The 18,316-nt window shown below is 36.6% G+C and overlaps 2 protein-coding genes across 7 annotated transcripts; both read left to right on the top strand.

Moving 5' to 3' along the window:
• Positions 1-1,962: 1,962 nt before the first annotated feature.
• Positions 1,963-9,325, top strand: LOC127851379 (uncharacterized). The gene is made up of 4 exons (XM_052385123.1): positions 1,963-2,068; positions 5,385-5,428; positions 5,895-5,985; positions 8,327-9,325. Exons 1-4 carry the CDS (start codon positions 2,005-2,007, stop codon positions 8,563-8,565), a joined length of 438 nt encoding a protein of 145 aa, XP_052241083.1. The 5' UTR covers positions 1,963-2,004; the 3' UTR covers positions 8,566-9,325.
• A 2,299-nt stretch (positions 9,326-11,624) lies between these two features.
• On the top strand, positions 11,625-17,612 carry LOC127851376 (CDGSH iron-sulfur domain-containing protein 3, mitochondrial-like). Of its 6 annotated transcripts, none has more exons than XM_052385115.1 (4): positions 11,625-11,666; positions 13,524-13,565; positions 15,409-15,502; positions 17,004-17,612. In XM_052385115.1, the coding sequence occupies exons 1-4, from the start codon at positions 11,640-11,642 to the stop codon at positions 17,231-17,233; spliced, it is 393 nt and encodes a 130-aa protein (XP_052241075.1). In that variant the 5' UTR covers positions 11,625-11,639; the 3' UTR covers positions 17,234-17,612. The 6 variants fall into 6 exon arrangements, with proteins under 6 accessions (XP_052241075.1, XP_052241074.1, XP_052241077.1 ...); XM_052385114.1 differs by lacking the exon at positions 11,625-11,666 and adding an exon at positions 11,930-11,992; XM_052385117.1 differs by lacking the exon at positions 11,625-11,666 and adding an exon at positions 12,088-12,206.
• Positions 17,613-18,316: the final 704 nt, after the last annotated feature.

Raw genomic sequence — 18,316 nt, 5'->3', positions numbered from 1 at the left:
AAATTATCTTTTCAATTTTAACCCTTTACCACTTAGCTACGTATTTTCACACATTTGTAGTCCCTTAGAAAGTTATATTCAATATAAGACCTTTCTTGATAGATTCAAGATTTCAAGGCTTCATTTCCAACCCTTAGATACTGATGAGCAGCAAACAGCATAAAATCTGAAAAGACTGCGAGTTACTCGAAGGCTGTTCTGGTTTTATGTTGTTTGCAAAAGCCATTTTAACTTTGCTTCTTATGGGGGAAAGGGTTAAGTAAAAGACGACAAAAGCTGTCCTATCCGTGTTTGGGGCATTAGCCTCTAATTGTGACTTAGACTTTTTATGTAAGGATATGGTTGTACAAGCAACCTGCTTCTGAACACCTATGGTTTGTGTTTTTAAACTGCAATATGGCGTTACTGTCCAGGCAAGCTCTTGACAGGCTCATGCACGCACGCAATACGCCGAGGGGCCATCCGAAATGCTTTTCTTTATGTGCGCACTTGCAGGTTGTCACATATGCACATTATAGCCTCTATTTTCGCACGTGCCGGTCTTCTAATGTAATAAACCAAAATTCAATATGAAAATAAAATACTTGATTAGCACGAACGAAAAAGGGACAACATAGTTAAATTGTCATACAATAATTTAAATCCTGCATTTCTCATAGCTGGAGACAAAACAGTAGTACTTGTTTATGTACTATGTATGAATCATTTATATATAATTAAATCATTGGAAACAAACGGCAACTGCAAAACGTTAGCATTTGCGTTTTTAAAGGGGCCTTTTCACAGATTTTGGCATGTTTTGAAATGTGTCATGAAATGCTTTGTATTGATAAATGTTAACATTGGATCTAAAAAGCTCCAGTAAAAAACATGAATACAATTAAAGAAGTAACTCTCAACTGGTCTCGAACCACTGACCTCTGGAGTAAAAGTCTATCGCTTAGACCAATCGGCCATCCTCATGCAATGATAAATGTATTTTATAATTTATATAAGGAATCCTCGTAGTATCACACAATATAACGACAACAAAACTCTCCAAATTATTCAGTCGTTTCGCGTTGCAGCGCTTAAATAATTTGCAGGTTTTTAAATCGTCAAATGATGCATAAAAAATGGATATTTTAGAGTATTGTTAATGTTCAGTATAACTGTTTCCTCATAAATATCATAAATACAACCATAATTTGCGCATCTGAAACTATTTTTTTAATTTGGTCAATTTAGCAAAACGTGAAAATGCCCCTTTAAAGGGTCGCATATTGATTTCACGGGCACCGGATATAACAAACCATAAAAAAACTGGCACCGGCTAATGTCAGGAAAAGGGCACTGGATATTTCACGAAATCAAATGATACACACGAAGATTCACAAGTGTATTCAACATGTGTTATAAAACAATGCATATTGCGTGTGCAAACGTTTAGCACCGTACTCGACGTTCAGGTGCATATGTGTAGTCATCTCGCATTGAATCCATGTACATTCGCATTTTTTTTATTTCAACTGATTCGTGATAATTGTACTATTAAGATTTGTATCGAGCCGCTTGTTAAAAAGCTCGCTATAGCAGCAGTAACACTCGTCGATTGTATGTGCGTGCGTTCGTTCTATCTAGCTTGTCCGGACTATAACAATCTCATTCATCGTGTAATTTATTTTTTAAAAACATTACTTTGTAAAAAAAAATTGCAGGTATTGCACTATAGGAATTCAAGTTCCCATGAAATGTCTCTTCACAAGTACTTGCCTGGTATTTAAATTCCAATTTACCTCTAGCAGTCTTAGTTGCTCCATTGTTTATTGGTCTGGTGAAAAATGAAAACTTCAAGCACAGAATTGTGAAAAAAGAACGCATCTAAAAAAGTCAATTACTTTTAATATGATCTCATTCTTGTGCCATTTTACATTAAAGCCGGTAACAAAGAAATGTTTTAGGTACTATCCGTTTACACGCCGTGCATTATGAACGTAGAGTTATCTCCTATAATAGTAACCGGCCATGTTGACAGTGCTCAGATTTAGCTCGGAATTGCTCTCATTAGTGGCAAGAAAGCCACAAGAAGGTAAGTTTTCACTGTATTTTATGCACCCCGAACAATAGTGCATGCTAAAACTGCGAAAAAAACATAGAGAATTGCATAATTTTCCGTGGTTTAAATCAACCTTGAAACTGCATGTCATTAGTTATTCACAATCACAGTGTATAAACGTGTAGGACATCACCCGGATAATGTGATTGCGATATTAGTAAATGCCTGACTAACAGCTGTCGCATTTTGAGGGGGATACATATAAAACTGCTTTTCGTTTATTTAATGTATATATAATGTTGTAGTTTTTGATCTGCACTTGAGTTTTAAATCTAGTGACAAAATAAATCGTATATATAACAAGACTGCATACTATCAACTTGCATTGACTGAACATCAGTTCGGAAAAAGTATTAACTAAGTGAAAATATCAACACCATTTAGTAGCAATCACAATGAGTTGTACAATGATTCTATGTATGTCGTAAATTATTTTGATTTACATTTTCTCTAAAAATCAAACATTAAATGCATTTGCACCATACATTTGTTCAAGTTTTTAATACATGTTAAGTAAACATTTCTATGTATCCTACATTTGAGCAAATTGACTGAATGAAAGCTGTGTTGATACGTGCAAAGTGGCTTGCATTTTTTGTATGACTTTCTTACCCAGATGTGTCATTATATTTTACAATCAACAGTTAATAGAAAAGCCACGTACTTTAATACAATATATAGAATATATTCAATATACAAACCATCGTTAAGCATGTAGGCCTATCATTAAAACTTGCAATTTCATGTAAGTCAGCATGTTTGTTTCATGTATATTTACCACGTCGGCTATCACAACATTCGGTTAATTTGCAAATCGTTTCTACGCCGTAAACTGTATTATTTGCATAATCGAAAATGATTTTGTCACATTTTTAGTTTGCGTGCAAACTTTTTGTAAAAGAAATTAGTAAGAAATATACTGAGATTTTAAAGATGATTAAGTCAATGCTTAAATTAAATGCGAAGTGTGAACATTCATTGTAAATTCTGTTTGTCAAATGTAACCGTGTTCGGACTGCTTTCGATTTCGGACAAGGGGTCATCATACAAGACATGTTAAGTTCGTATAAGCTTCGGCCTCGGTCTGACAGTTTCAGAGCTTACACATCGATAATAAGAACATACGAAGCAATCCATATTTCATTTCAGTGTCGGCATGACTGTGGCTTCATAATAATATAGGGAAATAAAGGAAACACACAGTTTCCATTTAATAGTTATATTAACACGGCCGTTAATCACGCGCACCACCTCTTTTATTACTTTTATTCTTGCATTAATAAATGAGCCAATGCAACTTCATTTTTTTTTGTGATTTTAACATCAATTTGCAATTTTCTTGTGAATGCAAACACACACAACACTGCATGCCTAGCTTCATAAACTTCAGAACCACTAAAATAGGTCTGTTCGAAGAACGCGCGTATACATATTTTAAAGACGTACGCATGATTCGTGTGTGGTCGATTGACTTATTATTATGTTTTCATTTCCATTCTTTTGTCTATTTCTGTTCTGTTCTATAGAGATATGATCAATAATATATATTAATGCGAAGTAAGCCACGAAAACTGGCGCAACACCTCGTAATTTATTTGCGTGTGATGCAGCTTAGAACTGCGAAGAAAAGGCATTCGCTATCTTTGATCTCATTGATATAACTTCATCTTTCATCAACACTAACCACACTCAATGCCGTATATCTTTTTAAAGATATTTCGTGTTCCAAATTAGATCAAGATAAATATAAAAATGTGGTAGGAAGATATAAGTAGAGAGGCAAAATGTTATAATTATGTTTTCATAAAAAAAATGAATTAAAGTGCGAATCAAATGATGTAACAAATATGACGTCACGACGTTTTGATTTCAGAGAAATTATCCAGTTAAACGCAATTAAATCTAAATTTACGCTGGAAATTATTAAATAGAAATAAACTGTGTTGGTTGCCGGTAAATTATTATTATTAATAATAATAATAAGATGTAGGACATATATCTTATATTCCCTAACCACTTGTGAATTAAAATCCTTATTGCATCAACTGAGACCAGTAGATGTCATCAGCCTCTTGCTCAAATTAAGAATAGAAAACACATACCGTAAGCCGTAAAGATGGGTTCCCACTGCCGATCAGATCAACTCGATCAAGCCCGACCAAGCGGTCGGGTACTGGTCTGGTTCGGTCGGCATGAGTGGTCGGGGGCGGTCGGGTAGGTCGGCATTGGTCGGGCTTCCTACCCGATATTTTTTGACATGTCAAAAATATCGAGTAGCGGTCGAGAAGGAAATGGATCGAGAAGCGCTCGGGTAGTGATCGTGTATAGGTCGAGTAAAAGATCGAGTTGATCGTGAAGCAATCGTGTGGCGATCTGATTGACATCCTCTACACGATATATACCCGATCCGCTCGACCTCTACCCGAGTTATTTTAGATCGCAAAACGATCCACTCGATCTCTATTCGATTTGATGTACAGATTTACTTTACTGCTACCCGACGGCTACTCGACCGTACACGATCACTTTCCGATTGATATTCGACCATACACGAGCACTGTACCCGATCCGCTCGACCTCTACCCGAGTTATTTAAGATCGCTTTGTACGAATGTAGTACGACCGTCACAATCTGGCCGTGTGAAGACCTGGTGGCAATCGAGCTGAGGTCCACTTGGTCGAGCTGAGATCGTAAAGGGCTCTCGTATAGGTCGAGATGATCGAGCGGAAATCGGAAAGATGGTTGAGTGGACGTCGTGAATGAGTCGTGTGGGGTCGTGTGTTATCGACAAGAGGTCGAGAAGAAGTCGTTTATACCCTTTTAGTCGAGCTTGGTCGGGTTTGGTCGGGAAATTTCGGTGATCGGGATGATCGAGTTGATCGGATCGGCAGTGGGAACCCACCTTAAGGAACGTATAATACGAGATACAATGTAGAGAATTTGAAAAATATAGTATCTGAAATGAGTTGTTATTTTATGCCATATTTATTAACCCTTTCCCCGCTAAGAAGCAAAGTGAATATGGCTTTTGCAACAAGCATAAAACCAGAACAGCCTGCGATTAATGCGCAGTATGTTCAGGTTTTATGCCGTTTGCTTCTCATCAGTATCTAAGGGTTGGAAATAAAGCCTTTAAAACTTTAATTTAGTAAGAAAGGTTTTTAATTCAATTTAATTTTCTAAGGGACTATGAATTCGTCAAAATACGTATCTAAGTAGTATGGAAATTCAGGAAGTTCAGGAAATTATGAAATACCAGTATGTTAGCCTTGGAAGTTTTTGTTTCAGAGACAGCGAAGAATACGGATGTCTTGTACAGCGCTGCTACTCAAGTAAGTCTTTACGTTTCAATAGTAAATTTTAGGCCGAAATTTGGCTCCATTCTTGTGCAAAGAAGTATATGAAGTTAAAAGTATATAGTTGATAAAGTACTTTCTCAGTTATATGGTTTTAAAATCGTATTAGTGTTTAAAAGTATAATTAAATTAAGTGTAATTTAACAGTGTTTGTCTTTTGTGTAATACCACAAATATTGTCACTATAAAGGGGACGATTTGCACATTTTTCATTCTCACAAAACGAAAGTTTAATCTATACCTTTCCAACGATGGTATTGTTTTATCAAACCGAAAAAAACTCTCTTTCAGTACAGTCACTGAAACGTCAGCGATGTCCATTTAACTCATACCACAGTCGGTACGTTGTGCATTCCGTCAGCGACGTTAATTAACCATACATCTCACGTTCACATCAGTCCATACGCTGTCGGTGACCTTTTACGTCACATTTTACTTTCAGTACTTTCCATACGCGATCAGTGACGTCAAAGAGGGCGACGTCAAATATTGGTGTCGCTGTGGTCTGAGCAAGGACCAGCCATGGTGTGACGGTACGTGCAATGGCGTGGTTTGATGGCGCTTTTGATGGTACGTGAAGCGTTAAGGTGACGTTGGGCAGTCTTATTTTATAGGTTTACGACAGTTTATCAAATGTCCTTGATTGACGGTTCCGAAATTTCTACAATATTCTAACTGTTTAAATATAAACCGGATGTATTTCTAATGAGACTAATTTCTAATTTCGTATTTTCCCTTCGCCATAAAACTTCATTGTCTCGGTTTAAGAATGAAATTATTTTTGTTATAATTATACTCCGATCGTTTCTATATCTATATTCAAGTCTATGTTTAAACACACTACGTCAGATATGTTGCAACGTCTTCTAATGCCTTGGATATCTGTTGTCGTCTGCTTGCTGAAATCTTTCAACGTCCATTTACTCATTGCTTTTCTGTCTCCTAATGTAGTGTGTCTACTAATATCATCTGCTTAAGGCCACGACTTTTTTTTTTATTGGTTTACAAAAATTATTTTGAAAATGGTCCATCGGGCGGTCGAAAAAAAAAAAAAAAAAAAAAACATCATTGGAAAAAAAAGTTAATGCTAATAACATCAGAACAAAGACAACATATCTTTTATAACCTTAACACAGAGACAAAAAATCAAATTATGCAATGAAACACATCTATATCTTCAAATGAAATGAGTCCTAACAGCACCTTATGTAACATCAGGCAATTTTAAACACTCCATTACATGACATGCGTTCTTCTCCCATTAAAACGAAAAACTGCGCTTCATTTCCATAATTGGATGCGCACCATTACGCAATGCGATGCCCGTTGCATAAATCTTATATAAGATAAACTACTCATACACAAATTACCCGGTATGTGTTTGCTCTTACTCGTCTTATGAGATCGTACATGAAAAAAAATCGAGGTAGATCGATCCATGCGTCGTCGCGGTAGTGTTTGTCAAAGTTGTTGTTGTCATGAAAACTCGTTGATTTACAACGCAAAACGTCTTATTTGAACTGACGCGAATTAATTTAATCATATTTGTCAACTTCGCTTTTGCTTTATTTTGATAATTTAATCCAAAGTTTAATGTTAGCAAGTGTTTTTTTTACTGGAATTGTAAACAAGGAATCAGTTAAAGTCTTCCCAAAATGTGCAGTCTGTGTGAATTGACAGTTTGACGTCATCAAAGGAAAGCCGCTTTCTGTCGGAAGCAATAAAGCGACAAATTTCGCGCCGAAAAAATTGGCTTCCTTTGTCTAGCAATCAACATGCCGAACCAATCGTGTGTTTGTTTCTCAATTGCAATCCTCCAATTTAATAAAAGCACGTGCATAGCTCCGCCTTCGAATCTTTTGCAGAGAACGGAGGCGGAGTTTAACGGTTAATTGAGCTAGTGTTTTACACAAGTTGAGTTCCGATTTGCCGAAATTACTCGGCCCTAAGCATTGAAACGACAAATACATTTATCAATGATTTTCCGAGATATACCGATTTGTTCCGATTTCCAAACTTTCTGTACAGTTCCTATAAACTATGGCGGACGTGTTTACAAAATTCCTAAACACATATATCGTAAATAACGGCAGTGTTTTATTGGATTATTTATACTTATTATCAAATACTATCGGGTTTGTTTAATATAATTAACATGTTAAACAATATAGTTGCGTCACAGACACGGAAATAAATTTTGATGGGGTCGACATTTGACTGACGCTGATTTTCTTATTGTCTGTAATTTTTACCCGAAATGAATTTTGAGAAGTGCCCATAAAAGGACTGGTACATAATGTGTCACATTGAAAAATATCCCGATCTCTGCAATATATGTGAACCAATCGTTGATTGTACTTACTTGATTTTATTCGCAACCGTACTCAAACCGGATCGTTTTTTTCTCATTTCGCTCATTTTGAAGTGCGGTCGGGAATAAAATATTTAAAAAAAAGACGATTTTCCGATTTTATTTTTTTTCCCATTTTCCAAAAATTAGGGTCGGCGGTTTTGTAAACCAAGAAATATAAAAGTCGTGGCCTAATAAATGTCGTCGCTCTACTAATGCCGTATGCCTACTCATGACTTCAGTTTACTTACGTAGTCTTGTCTTCCAATGTCGCCTGCCTACTAATGTCGTCTTTTTCATGTTTTCTGCCTAAAAATGTCGTCTGTCTACAAATGTCTCTTCTCTACTATTAAAATGTTGTCTGCCGACCAATGTCGTCTGCCTATAAATATCGTCTGCCTACTTATGTCGTCTGTATGACATATAATGCCCCCGCTTATTTAATTTATTGATTCCATCCACATAGTTGATGAACCTATCTCATATGTTATGCAACATAGTATTATTTCATCCCCTAATTGCAGGCTCCCATAAAGGAACCGGAATAACGCCCATGGCCTGGAAAGTCACTGCCGGCAGGGCACCGGCCGAAGTGGCCTACATCTGCGGCTGTAAGCACACAAAAAACCCGCCGTTTTGTGATGGCACGCACAATGGGCTGAAGGAAGTGGTGGAGACGCGGCAGAGCGCATGCGCAAAAAGGGATGGTCACGCGCAAGACTGCAAGCTGTGCACAAGATGTGGTTGGGTACCGGACTTTTAAGAAGCTTCAAATCTACCGATAAATAATGAGGCATTCAGTGTTGTAGAAGATTTGGAATGTGTGTGTGTTGTAGTACACAATACTCATTTGTTTCGTATATATGGTCGTGCTTTTATACTTATATTAATTACAAAGAAACTCAGTATTCTCCACTATTCAATCGGTTCATTGCAAAAGCATTTAATTTCCACGATGCCTATATTTGCACAATACCTTAAAGGACAATTTATGTTAATAAACTTCTCTGCTTGGACAAACGCAAATGCTTTTACAACAGATGTAGCTAAGACTATTAATTTGCCAGTATTATAATAATTATAGGTCTTACAGTTGGAGGTATATGATCAGTAGTCAAATTATTGATTTGTTTTCGTGTTAATAAAAAACCGAGCGTGTATCAAATGTGTATGTAAATTATGAGTATTTGTGTTTCTTTAAAGGTGCGTGTTCATTTATTATGTGTTAAAAATTACCTTAAACAGGAAACGGTTGTTATTAAAATTAAAATACGTTTTATTGTTTCTCTGAAATTTATTTGTCAAGAAATTTCAAACCTACATTATATTGATGTTGATTTAAAATGTAAAGATAATTTCGTTTCGTCCGTTCGTACAACAGTAAACATCATACCATCGACCGTATTATTTCATGCAGGTGAACTAAGTTTCGAGAAAAGATGAAAAATTACTTTTTTTCAACAATCTGTAATGAGCAAAGGAATGTCATATGAAATAATAACATAGATACCATGTTGTACTTATTTGTTGTTGTTGTTTTTGTTTTTGAGGAAAAAAAAACTATTTCAACATTTAATAGTTGTCACTGGTGAAAAAAAGCCAGGCTCTTTAAATAGTTAAATTTATTGGACGTTAAAGCAATAATGAGAAAAATACCTTCAATATAATATAACATGACTATTTGACGGCTCTTGTTTTTTAGCTCATCTATTTTTTTGAAAAAAAAAAATGAGCTATTGTCATCACCTTGGCGTCGGCGTGGGCGTTGGCGTCCGGTTAAGTTTTGCGTTTAGGTCCACTTTTCTCAGAAAGTATCAATGCTATTGCATTCAAACTTGGTACACTTACTTACTATCATGAGGGGACTGGGCAGGCAAAGTTAGATAACTCTGGCGTGCATTTTGACAGAATTATGTGTCCTTTTTATACTTAGAAAATTGGAAATTTTGGTTAAGTTTTGTGTTTAGGTCCATTTTATTCCTTAAGTATCAAAGTAATTGCTTTCATACTTGCAACACTTACTAACTATCAAAAGGGGACTGTGCAGGCAAAGTAATGTAACTCTGACTGGCATTTTGACTGAATTATGTGCCCTTTTTATACTTAGAAAATTGAAAATATTGTTAAGTTTTGTGTTTTGGTCCACTTTACCCCTAAACTATCATAGATATTGCTTTCATACTTGGAACACTCGCAAACTATCATAAGGGTACAGTAAAAGGACAAGTTGCATAACTCTGGTTGTCATTTTTACGGAATTATGGCCCTTTTTTGACTTAGTAACTTTGAATATATGGTTAAATTTTGTGTTTCGATCCACTTTACTTCTAAAGTATCAAGGCTTTTGCTTTCAAACTTCAAATACTTTCATGCTATCATGAGGTTACTGTACCTGGCAAGTTGAATTTTACCTTGACCTTTGAATGACCTTGACTCTCAAGGTCAAATTATTAAATTTTGCTAAAAATGCCATAACTTCTTTATTTATGATTAGATTTGATTGATACTTTGACAAAACTACTTTTACCTGACATACCACAATAGACTCCATCCAAACCATCCCCCGTGCCCTCCCCCCTCCCCCCCCCCGAATCCCCCCCCCCGAATCCCCCCCCCCCCCCCCTAAATTTTTTTTTTTTAAAGATCATCTCGCAAATGAGCACCACGTCCTCACACTATACTATACCCCCCCCCCCACCCCACCCACCCAAATTGTTTTTTTTGAAACGGTTAAAAAACACAAATATTTATTTTTATTATTTTATGTTTGAAATACCCTCACCCCCCTCACCCCCCCCCCCCGAATTCCTCCCCCCCCCCCCCAATTTTTTTTATTTATTTATTTATTTATTTTTTTAAGATCATCTCACAAATGACGCCCCGCACCCCCATTTTTTTTTTGAAACGGTTAAAAAACACCAATATTTATTTTTATTATTTTATGTTTGAAATACCGTCCTTCCTACCATCGCACCCAAGAATCCCCCTCCCACCCCCACCCCCCCCCCCCCGAAATTTATTTTTCGCATTTTTGCATTTTTTTTCGCATTTTTGGATGATAATGTAATAAATGTCCACGCCCCCACACTATACACCCCTCTTCACTCCACCCCTCCCACCTTTGTGATTGAAAATGAGAGTCCCTTCACCTTTAAAAAGAAAATAGATGAGCGGTTTGCACCCGCAAGGCGGTGCTCTTGTTTTAATTATGCATTAGCCTTAAATTTGGTGCAGGTGTAACTCGTTCGAATATTGCGTATTGGTAATACAAGTGATGTGTGTTGAAGAATGGATTCAAATGCGCATCGTTCGAAATTGTGTGCATTTTTGTTGCGGTCTTTAAACCATACGGTCGTTTAACACAGTGCAAGTTGGAGTATATGAAGTGCATTAGATTTTATGTGAAATATATTATTTAAGATGATACATTTCTTAGTTTAGTGGCATGTAGGACAGTTTCATTAACATTTTATGAAAGCTGAATTTTCTTTAATGAATACAGTCGACTGAAGTGACGTGGTCTCAAACAATTGATCTGTTAATTGTTTGTAGTGTTTTGAAAACTTTGGAAAACGTGTTGGAAAAATATTTTCAATCGAGGAAAAATATTTTCAATCGAATGCATTTGATTATATTATATTGTGAAATGCTGATAGGCCATCACACTTTTCGGTAAACAGCCCATAACCCTTGTGTTGCTGCAACAACATGGCAAAATCGAAGCCTTAAACTCCGGCGGCTACATCTCTAAGTCAATAATAGAAACCTTGAAATTTAGAACTTTATTCAGAACGGTACTGAATATTAATCAAACTGACTAGTTTTTAAACCGCGAACATGATATTTAGAACATTATGTAGAACGGTATGTATTTTAGTAATCGGAAAGGGAAAGTTAATCGTACTTCGCGTGGAAAGTTTTTACAAACTCCTCGCTGTGGTTACTTCCCACAGGGATCTATACAAACAAAAGATCCCAGGTTCCCCATACTTGTAAATAACATGGAGTTATTCTGTGCTTGGTGGTTGGTGTTTCTACTTGTTAACAAGTTATATATTCCACTAAACAACGCACGCGTGTCTGTCCAAAAGCCTCATAGTTGTTACTTCCCCTGGCGGTTTAACGGTAGTCACTGCATTCACACATTATCTTTCCATTCTGCAATCTATTCGTTTCAATGTAAATTCGTGGTATTGGTTTATATAATTTACTTTTTATCTATGGTTTAAAGTTAAAAATCTGAAACAAAGTAAAAATAACGACTAAAAATTACTTACACATAATTATTATATTTAAAGCGGTGTTTAATGGCAGCAGGGCCGGGCAAGTGATAGAGCTATGCTCGGAACCAGTCATATCTAGGCGAAAAGTTGATTTTCTCCTGATGATATCTGTGTTTAATCGGTGAATTGATCGATTATTGTGTGGTTTTACCTTGTAATCATTTGTGTCGCGTGCTTTGGAATATATGGTGTTCACTGTGACGGGTTGCTGTAGATTTTATTTATAAATATATTCATGATTATGGATTAAGTTGACTTTCACATATACATGGGGGCGTATTCTGAATATACGTGCTTAGTTTGATACCGATATTCATTTATATGCTAGCGTATATATTTATAGTGAAACGAAAATCTTCGTACTTGAAAATTCGATCATTTGATTTTTTCCGACTGTGTTGTTACTATCACGAACAGTCATTATAGTTTTACTGAAAAATTAAATCAGTCTGAAAAGATTAAGCAAGTTTTCACATTCGAATACGGAATAACGTTAGTCCATCGTGGTTACACATTAAAATCCAGAGGGCGAGAATGCGAGAACGCGACAATACGATGACGACAGTGCGACAATACGATGGCGAGAATGGGTGAACGCGATTGCGAGAACGCGACAATACGATGATGACAGTGCGACAATGCCATGGCGAGAATGCGGGAGTGCGATGACGAGAATGCGACAATACGATGACGACACTGCGACAATTCGATGGCGAGAATGCGATTATACGATGGCGACAGTACGATATGACTATCGTATTGTTGCCATCGTACTATCGCACTGTCGCCTTCGTACCCACACAGGGGGCCATATTTATGGATCAATTTTGAATAAACAATAAGACCGAATGTTTATCTTGAACATTTTGAAAAACTAGCTTACGATGACAAATCTTATACTAAAAAACACATATTACCATTCTTAAAAAATATCATTTGATCTTGATGAACTTTTACACTAATTTTTACCTAAACATTTTCTATGCTGAATTTCAATCTGTGTCACCTGCGTTCAAAAACAAGGCCACATGGTAAAATGCTAAATAGCTTATTTTCTCTCTAAATACCACATGGTTGTATCTTGAAGAAACTTGACTGTTCATTTTTAGCAATACCTAGGCTGTATTGGACTCTTGGTCACGTGGGTAAAAGACTTGGTCACGAGGTCAAATCTTAGAAAAACCTTGTAACTTCTTTAGAGGAAACATTAATGAATCAAGTTTGATGAAACTTGGTCAGATTTGTTCTCTGGTCAATATCTAGGCTAAGTTTGAATCTGGGTCAGCGGCTACAAAAAAAAATCTTGACAATATGTAGGCCATGTTCCAAATCTGGGTCAAATGCGGTAAAACCTACATCAACTGGTCACGTCTTCAGCAATGTGTGTCTCTACATTAACGTGAGAATTTAATGACCACCATTGTCCTCTTGTTTTCAGAGTATGGCAGAATCTAAGACGTTGTATCCAGCAGTTGGCTCTGTAAGTTTTTATTTAGATTTTATTTGCCGTTTTAAATTGTGTTTCAGTCATAACAAGGTTATTAGTTAACCTAAGAATACATTTTCTGAGCTATAGTTCCTATTTAAAGATTTGCTGTTTTTCACAAATTTGAGAAGTTCGCGACGCAAATTTAGTTAATTTACACAATGTTAAGAAGTTCGCGACTCTTTTTCACAATTTGAACAGCGACACATTTTGGCATAATTCTGAAAACTAATCGACTCTTTTTCTTCAAAATGAGGATGCGAATGCCGCTTCTCAAAGATGGGAAGAAAGCTCCGACATTGTACTAGTGCACATGCTATAAATGATAGTCATTTTTTAATTAGAGGTATGTAAAAAGCTGTATAAATAATTGTATTACCCATCCCCACACATGTGATTTAACCGGTTCGAGAAGTGAGTTGAAGTGATAAAACAGTATTATCATTCATAAATGCAAATGTGAACATTATAACTGTATGTACTTTTTGATAAGATTATCAGTCGTGTTCATGAATGTAGTTAAGATGGTCTCAACAGTGCGATGTTAGATGCACATTAACCCAGTATTCTCCGTTCGACGATTGCATTGTCATAGCTTCATCCAATACATTTTTCTTCATAACGGCCGTTATGGGGACTGTTATTGGGTCACCATGTTCCAGCTTCTGTTCCACCACCTCCTTTCCAGCACGACCAATTTGTTCGGGAAGAGGACAACGACAATGAGCGAGACATGGTATAGGGGAGATAACCATGGATTAGGGTTAAGGGTCGGGTTAGGGTTAAGCTAACCCGAACCCCCCCCCCCCCCCCCATTGCGCATAACAATACCATGTCACGCTCGTTGTCGTTGTCTTCTTCCCCATTTTGTTCAGAGCGGTGTTTAACCAGTTATCGCATGCTTGCTATCTCCTCAGTACGGTTTAAATTTCTCCATGTATAGCTTCTCTTACTACATATCTCAGTAGGGTCCGTCTTTTATTTCGTTATTTCCCTTTCAACCTCTTGCGTCCGTAACCTGTAACACATTCTCTTACATGTACTTTTTTCTCTATCTGCACGATCGGTGTACACAACCAGTTATAACTCTTTAATCTCATTTATCTTTCATTCGGTTTTATATTTTCTAAATTCATTTCTCGTCTGCACAATTCATGTGTCACCACGTACTGGTCTTCTTACATCATTTCTACTTTAATGTGACCAATATGACCCAAGCGCCATCAGTGAAAAATGTTTCTAATGCAATCTCCACGCAGAGTTGCAATCTGTAGCACGACGGTTACATTACGTTCACGTATGTGAGAGCATGGTACGACAACTCTGCGCGGAGATTGGCAGAGTTGTGATTCCATGCTTTCATATACAATCACTGCAATCAGTTAATTCAGCAGCTATTGCTCAACTAGTTGTTATTCTATAACTTCATTTTTCTTCAAGTCTGGTCAATGTGTCATCATTATGGTTGAAATCTCTTTTCTTTCCCTGTATGGTCATAGTGTGTTTAGTGTAGTAATTCCTCACTTCCTTTATATTCAGTACAGCACGGTCCGTGCGCAACTTGTTCTTGCTTCGCTGACTTTGTTCCTCGTCACGCCCATATGTCACAAGTTACCTGATCTTTCTTTGAGCACGTACAGCAAGCGCTCCATCCGTTATAGGTTGTCTCGGTTTTCTTTCAGTATGTTTATTTTCACTCAGTTAAAGCATCTTTAACGTCGGAAAAAATATTAGTACATGTACTGTCAACGAGCCACCATTCGTTTATTTCATTTCTCTGTATAGCTTTCTAAAGCTGCATTCTTCGCTTCATATATTTTGATCATTCAACTTTTAGTACGGTCCGTGTGCCGTCAAAGGTCTGAAAGTCGGGGAGACCAAGAAATGGTGTACCTGCGGTCTCAGCAGCAAGAAACAGCCCTGGTGTGACGGTAAGTACGTTGGTGTTGCACCTTTATAACACATACGTGGCTACAGAAGCGCCAATCGGAAGTCATGAAGCACCAATAGTTGAGTGCACAATGCATTTCATTGTTTTACTTATATTAAGCCTCACATTGTTGTTTTTCTGATCAAAACAGCATCTTCTATGCCACCAAATGCTGATGCGTGATTTCTAAGTGAAATATTTAAAGTTGCAACACATATACTCTTTTTAATACGTGGTATTTTAAGTGTAAGGCTTCTCGTTCCAGTCATGACTGCTCATGTATTGGAAAGTAGCTTAGTCATGGGGAATATTGACATAAAACATGGCAAACTTTATACAGATCAAATAAAGAATTTATTTACGCATTTCTATCATATGATCATACTTTGTATAGCCCTCCTTTTGAAACAATTTACATGGTTTGATTGCACATGTTATATACGCAGAACAATTCGCAATTATAACGACGAAAAGACACAATGGTTGACTTGCGATTGGCGATTTATTAATGGCATCTTCAGCAAATATCATCATATGTGGATATATCCATATAAAGCAACGATATGACTACTAATGTCTTAGGCCCACTACCATCAAGTCGCATGAAAATTATTTCGCCTCCAGGCTTCTGCACTTGAGTAAATACTATGTTTGACAATTGAGGCAACAGATGTCGCTTCTATTCTGACATGTATGATCATGCGCTTTGCATGACGGGAAGAACTTTTATATTTTCCGCCATACTATGAAAAAGGAGTTTCCACTAAAACTTTGCGAAAGTAACCATAATGTCGTTTAAGGCGTAACTTTGTTCATACATTCACTGTGTTCAAAATTTAAATCGGTTTTATATCGCTATACCTCCCGACTTGAAAAATAAACAAACGTGTTACGGAAGTGAAAGTAGAGGTAAACAGAATAACACGCATTTAATTACACATTCGTGTTTAATAACACTGTTTCGAGTGTTTGAAGTTAATACAAAATTAACGTTATCATGTCAGACTTTTTATACAAAACGAAAGAAAATGCTTGTTAAGAAATTGTTGTATTCGTCAACGGACTCCAGGGTTTTTTTCCACTTTTTAGGAAGATAGCCCATGGCTTTGGAATTGGGAATTTTATCGGCATTTTCATGAAATTGGGAAAATTAATTCATTAGCCTTTTTTTTCACATGAAAAGTCCACTAATTAGGGAAATACTAAATTTGATATAACACTTTCTAATCATTAGAATTAAAAGAGCAAAATCATAAAATACTTTGTTAGATGTAATTGAATTAAAATTGAGATAAAATACGCATAAGACACTTCTTTCTAAAAAAAAAAAAAAAAAAAAAAAAATTTTTTTTTTTTTTGGAAATTGGGATTTTGTTCCTACATTTTGGGAAAAAAGTATACTTTTTGGGATTGGGAACATAGCCGAATTTCGGCTATAAAATCGGGCCAAAAAAAAAACCTGGACTCTATCTTAGTGTATGCATGTTCTTTCTATATTTTAGGCTCACATAAAGGCACCGGTTTCAAATCCATGAAATTTACGGTGGAAAAAGAACAGGAAGTGTATTACATCTGCAACTGCAAGCAGACGAAAACTCCTCCATACTGTGACGGCTCACATACCAGCGCTCCGGAAGTAGTCGAGAAACGCAAGAACGCATGCGCAAAGAAAGATGGTCATGTGAAGGATTGCAAACTGTGCACGAACTGCGGTTGGGTGCCCGACTTTTAAAGGGACCGTGTCTCTGCACATGTGTGAGCCCGCCGTGTGACAACATGGACGTTTTATAGAAAAGGGATAATGACAGTACAGCATCGGTTCCTAATTGTATGTTTAAGTGATATATGATGATATAACACCCTCTTATCCAGATTGCTATTTTACGGACGTGTGTTTAAACCAGTATAAGCAATAATTATACAGTGTTAATATATACATTCAACCATAAACCACGTCCTTGCTTAATCAGTTATCACATCTCATCATTAATAACATTTGTTATTAATCAAGGAATTACCCCTCTGTGCACATTGATGGTGGCCACAAATACGTAATACTTTTCTTGTAAATATGGGAAGCTGGAACCTTTTATAAATAAAGAAAAATCCAATGTCGCGTTATATTACTGTAAGTAAGAACGTAGAGTAATTTTTACAGCAATTGAACCTTCTTTTTTGCAATTTACGTAGATATACGAATACAATTCATCAGCAGTTCATATTGTGAACATTCAATACATGTGAATGCATATCAGTGACGCCTTATACGTGAAAGAAACAATGTTGCAGTGTAAGATGCAATACAATTTTAATTACCGGTACTGGGTACCGTTTTACTAAGCTACTTACGCAATTCGTAGACTTACTAAAACGGTACCCAGTGATCTTTATTTCTGATAGATGTTGCTGTTAGTTTAAACCTTTTTTTTTAGGGGAGATCTTAAGAATGCTCCCACGGTGGGGATCGAACCCGTGACCTCCCGGTCGCTTGGCGGACACCATATCAATTATACCACGGCGACAACGTGTTGTTGTTGAGTACATACCGTAGGCTTATTTGAAAAAGGAATCTTAACGTACGTTTTCCTACATACGAGATTTATTACAAGGATCCCTTTATGTTCTTTTTTTTATTAAGACCTATAAGTATTTCTCTTTACCACTTATCTCACTAATGTAATAGCTCGTCAGTTAGGTATGACGTTGTAGTAGCTTATTTTCATGTACGACTTTTTTGGCAGCCTGTTGCTATACATGATGTTCTAGCCACTTATCAATTAGTCGAGTACTTATCCAATTACTCTATATGAATGCC

Source organism: Dreissena polymorpha, chromosome 11 (genome assembly GCF_020536995.1).
Source record: "Dreissena polymorpha isolate Duluth1 chromosome 11, UMN_Dpol_1.0, whole genome shotgun sequence".
NCBI lineage: Eukaryota > Metazoa > Mollusca > Bivalvia > Myida > Dreissenidae > Dreissena > Dreissena polymorpha.
Note: the sequence above shows the minus strand (reverse complement) of the source record. Positions and strands in the feature narration are given on the sequence as shown.

What these genes read in the sequence shown, in the direction of transcription:
- LOC127851379 (XM_052385123.1), top strand. Translation starts at nt 2,005, where the DNA reads ATGTTGACAGTGCTCAGATTTAGCTCGGAATTGCTCTCATTAGTGGCA. An exon ending in TGTACAGCGCTGCTACTCAA is followed by an intron (nt 5,429 to 5,894) that starts GTAAGTCTTTAC and finishes TTTTACTTTCAG; the next exon opens with TACTTTCCATACGCGATCAG. An exon ending in GGACCAGCCATGGTGTGACG is followed by an intron (nt 5,986 to 8,326) that starts GTACGTGCAATG and finishes CCCTAATTGCAG; the next exon opens with GCTCCCATAAAGGAACCGGA.
- LOC127851376 (XM_052385115.1), top strand. Translation starts at nt 11,640, where the DNA reads ATGATATTTAGAACATTATGTAGAACG. An exon ending in TGTATCCAGCAGTTGGCTCT is followed by an intron (nt 13,566 to 15,408) that starts GTAAGTTTTTAT and finishes TTCAACTTTTAG; the next exon opens with TACGGTCCGTGTGCCGTCAA. An exon ending in GAAACAGCCCTGGTGTGACG is followed by an intron (nt 15,503 to 17,003) that starts GTAAGTACGTTG and finishes TCTATATTTTAG; the next exon opens with GCTCACATAAAGGCACCGGT.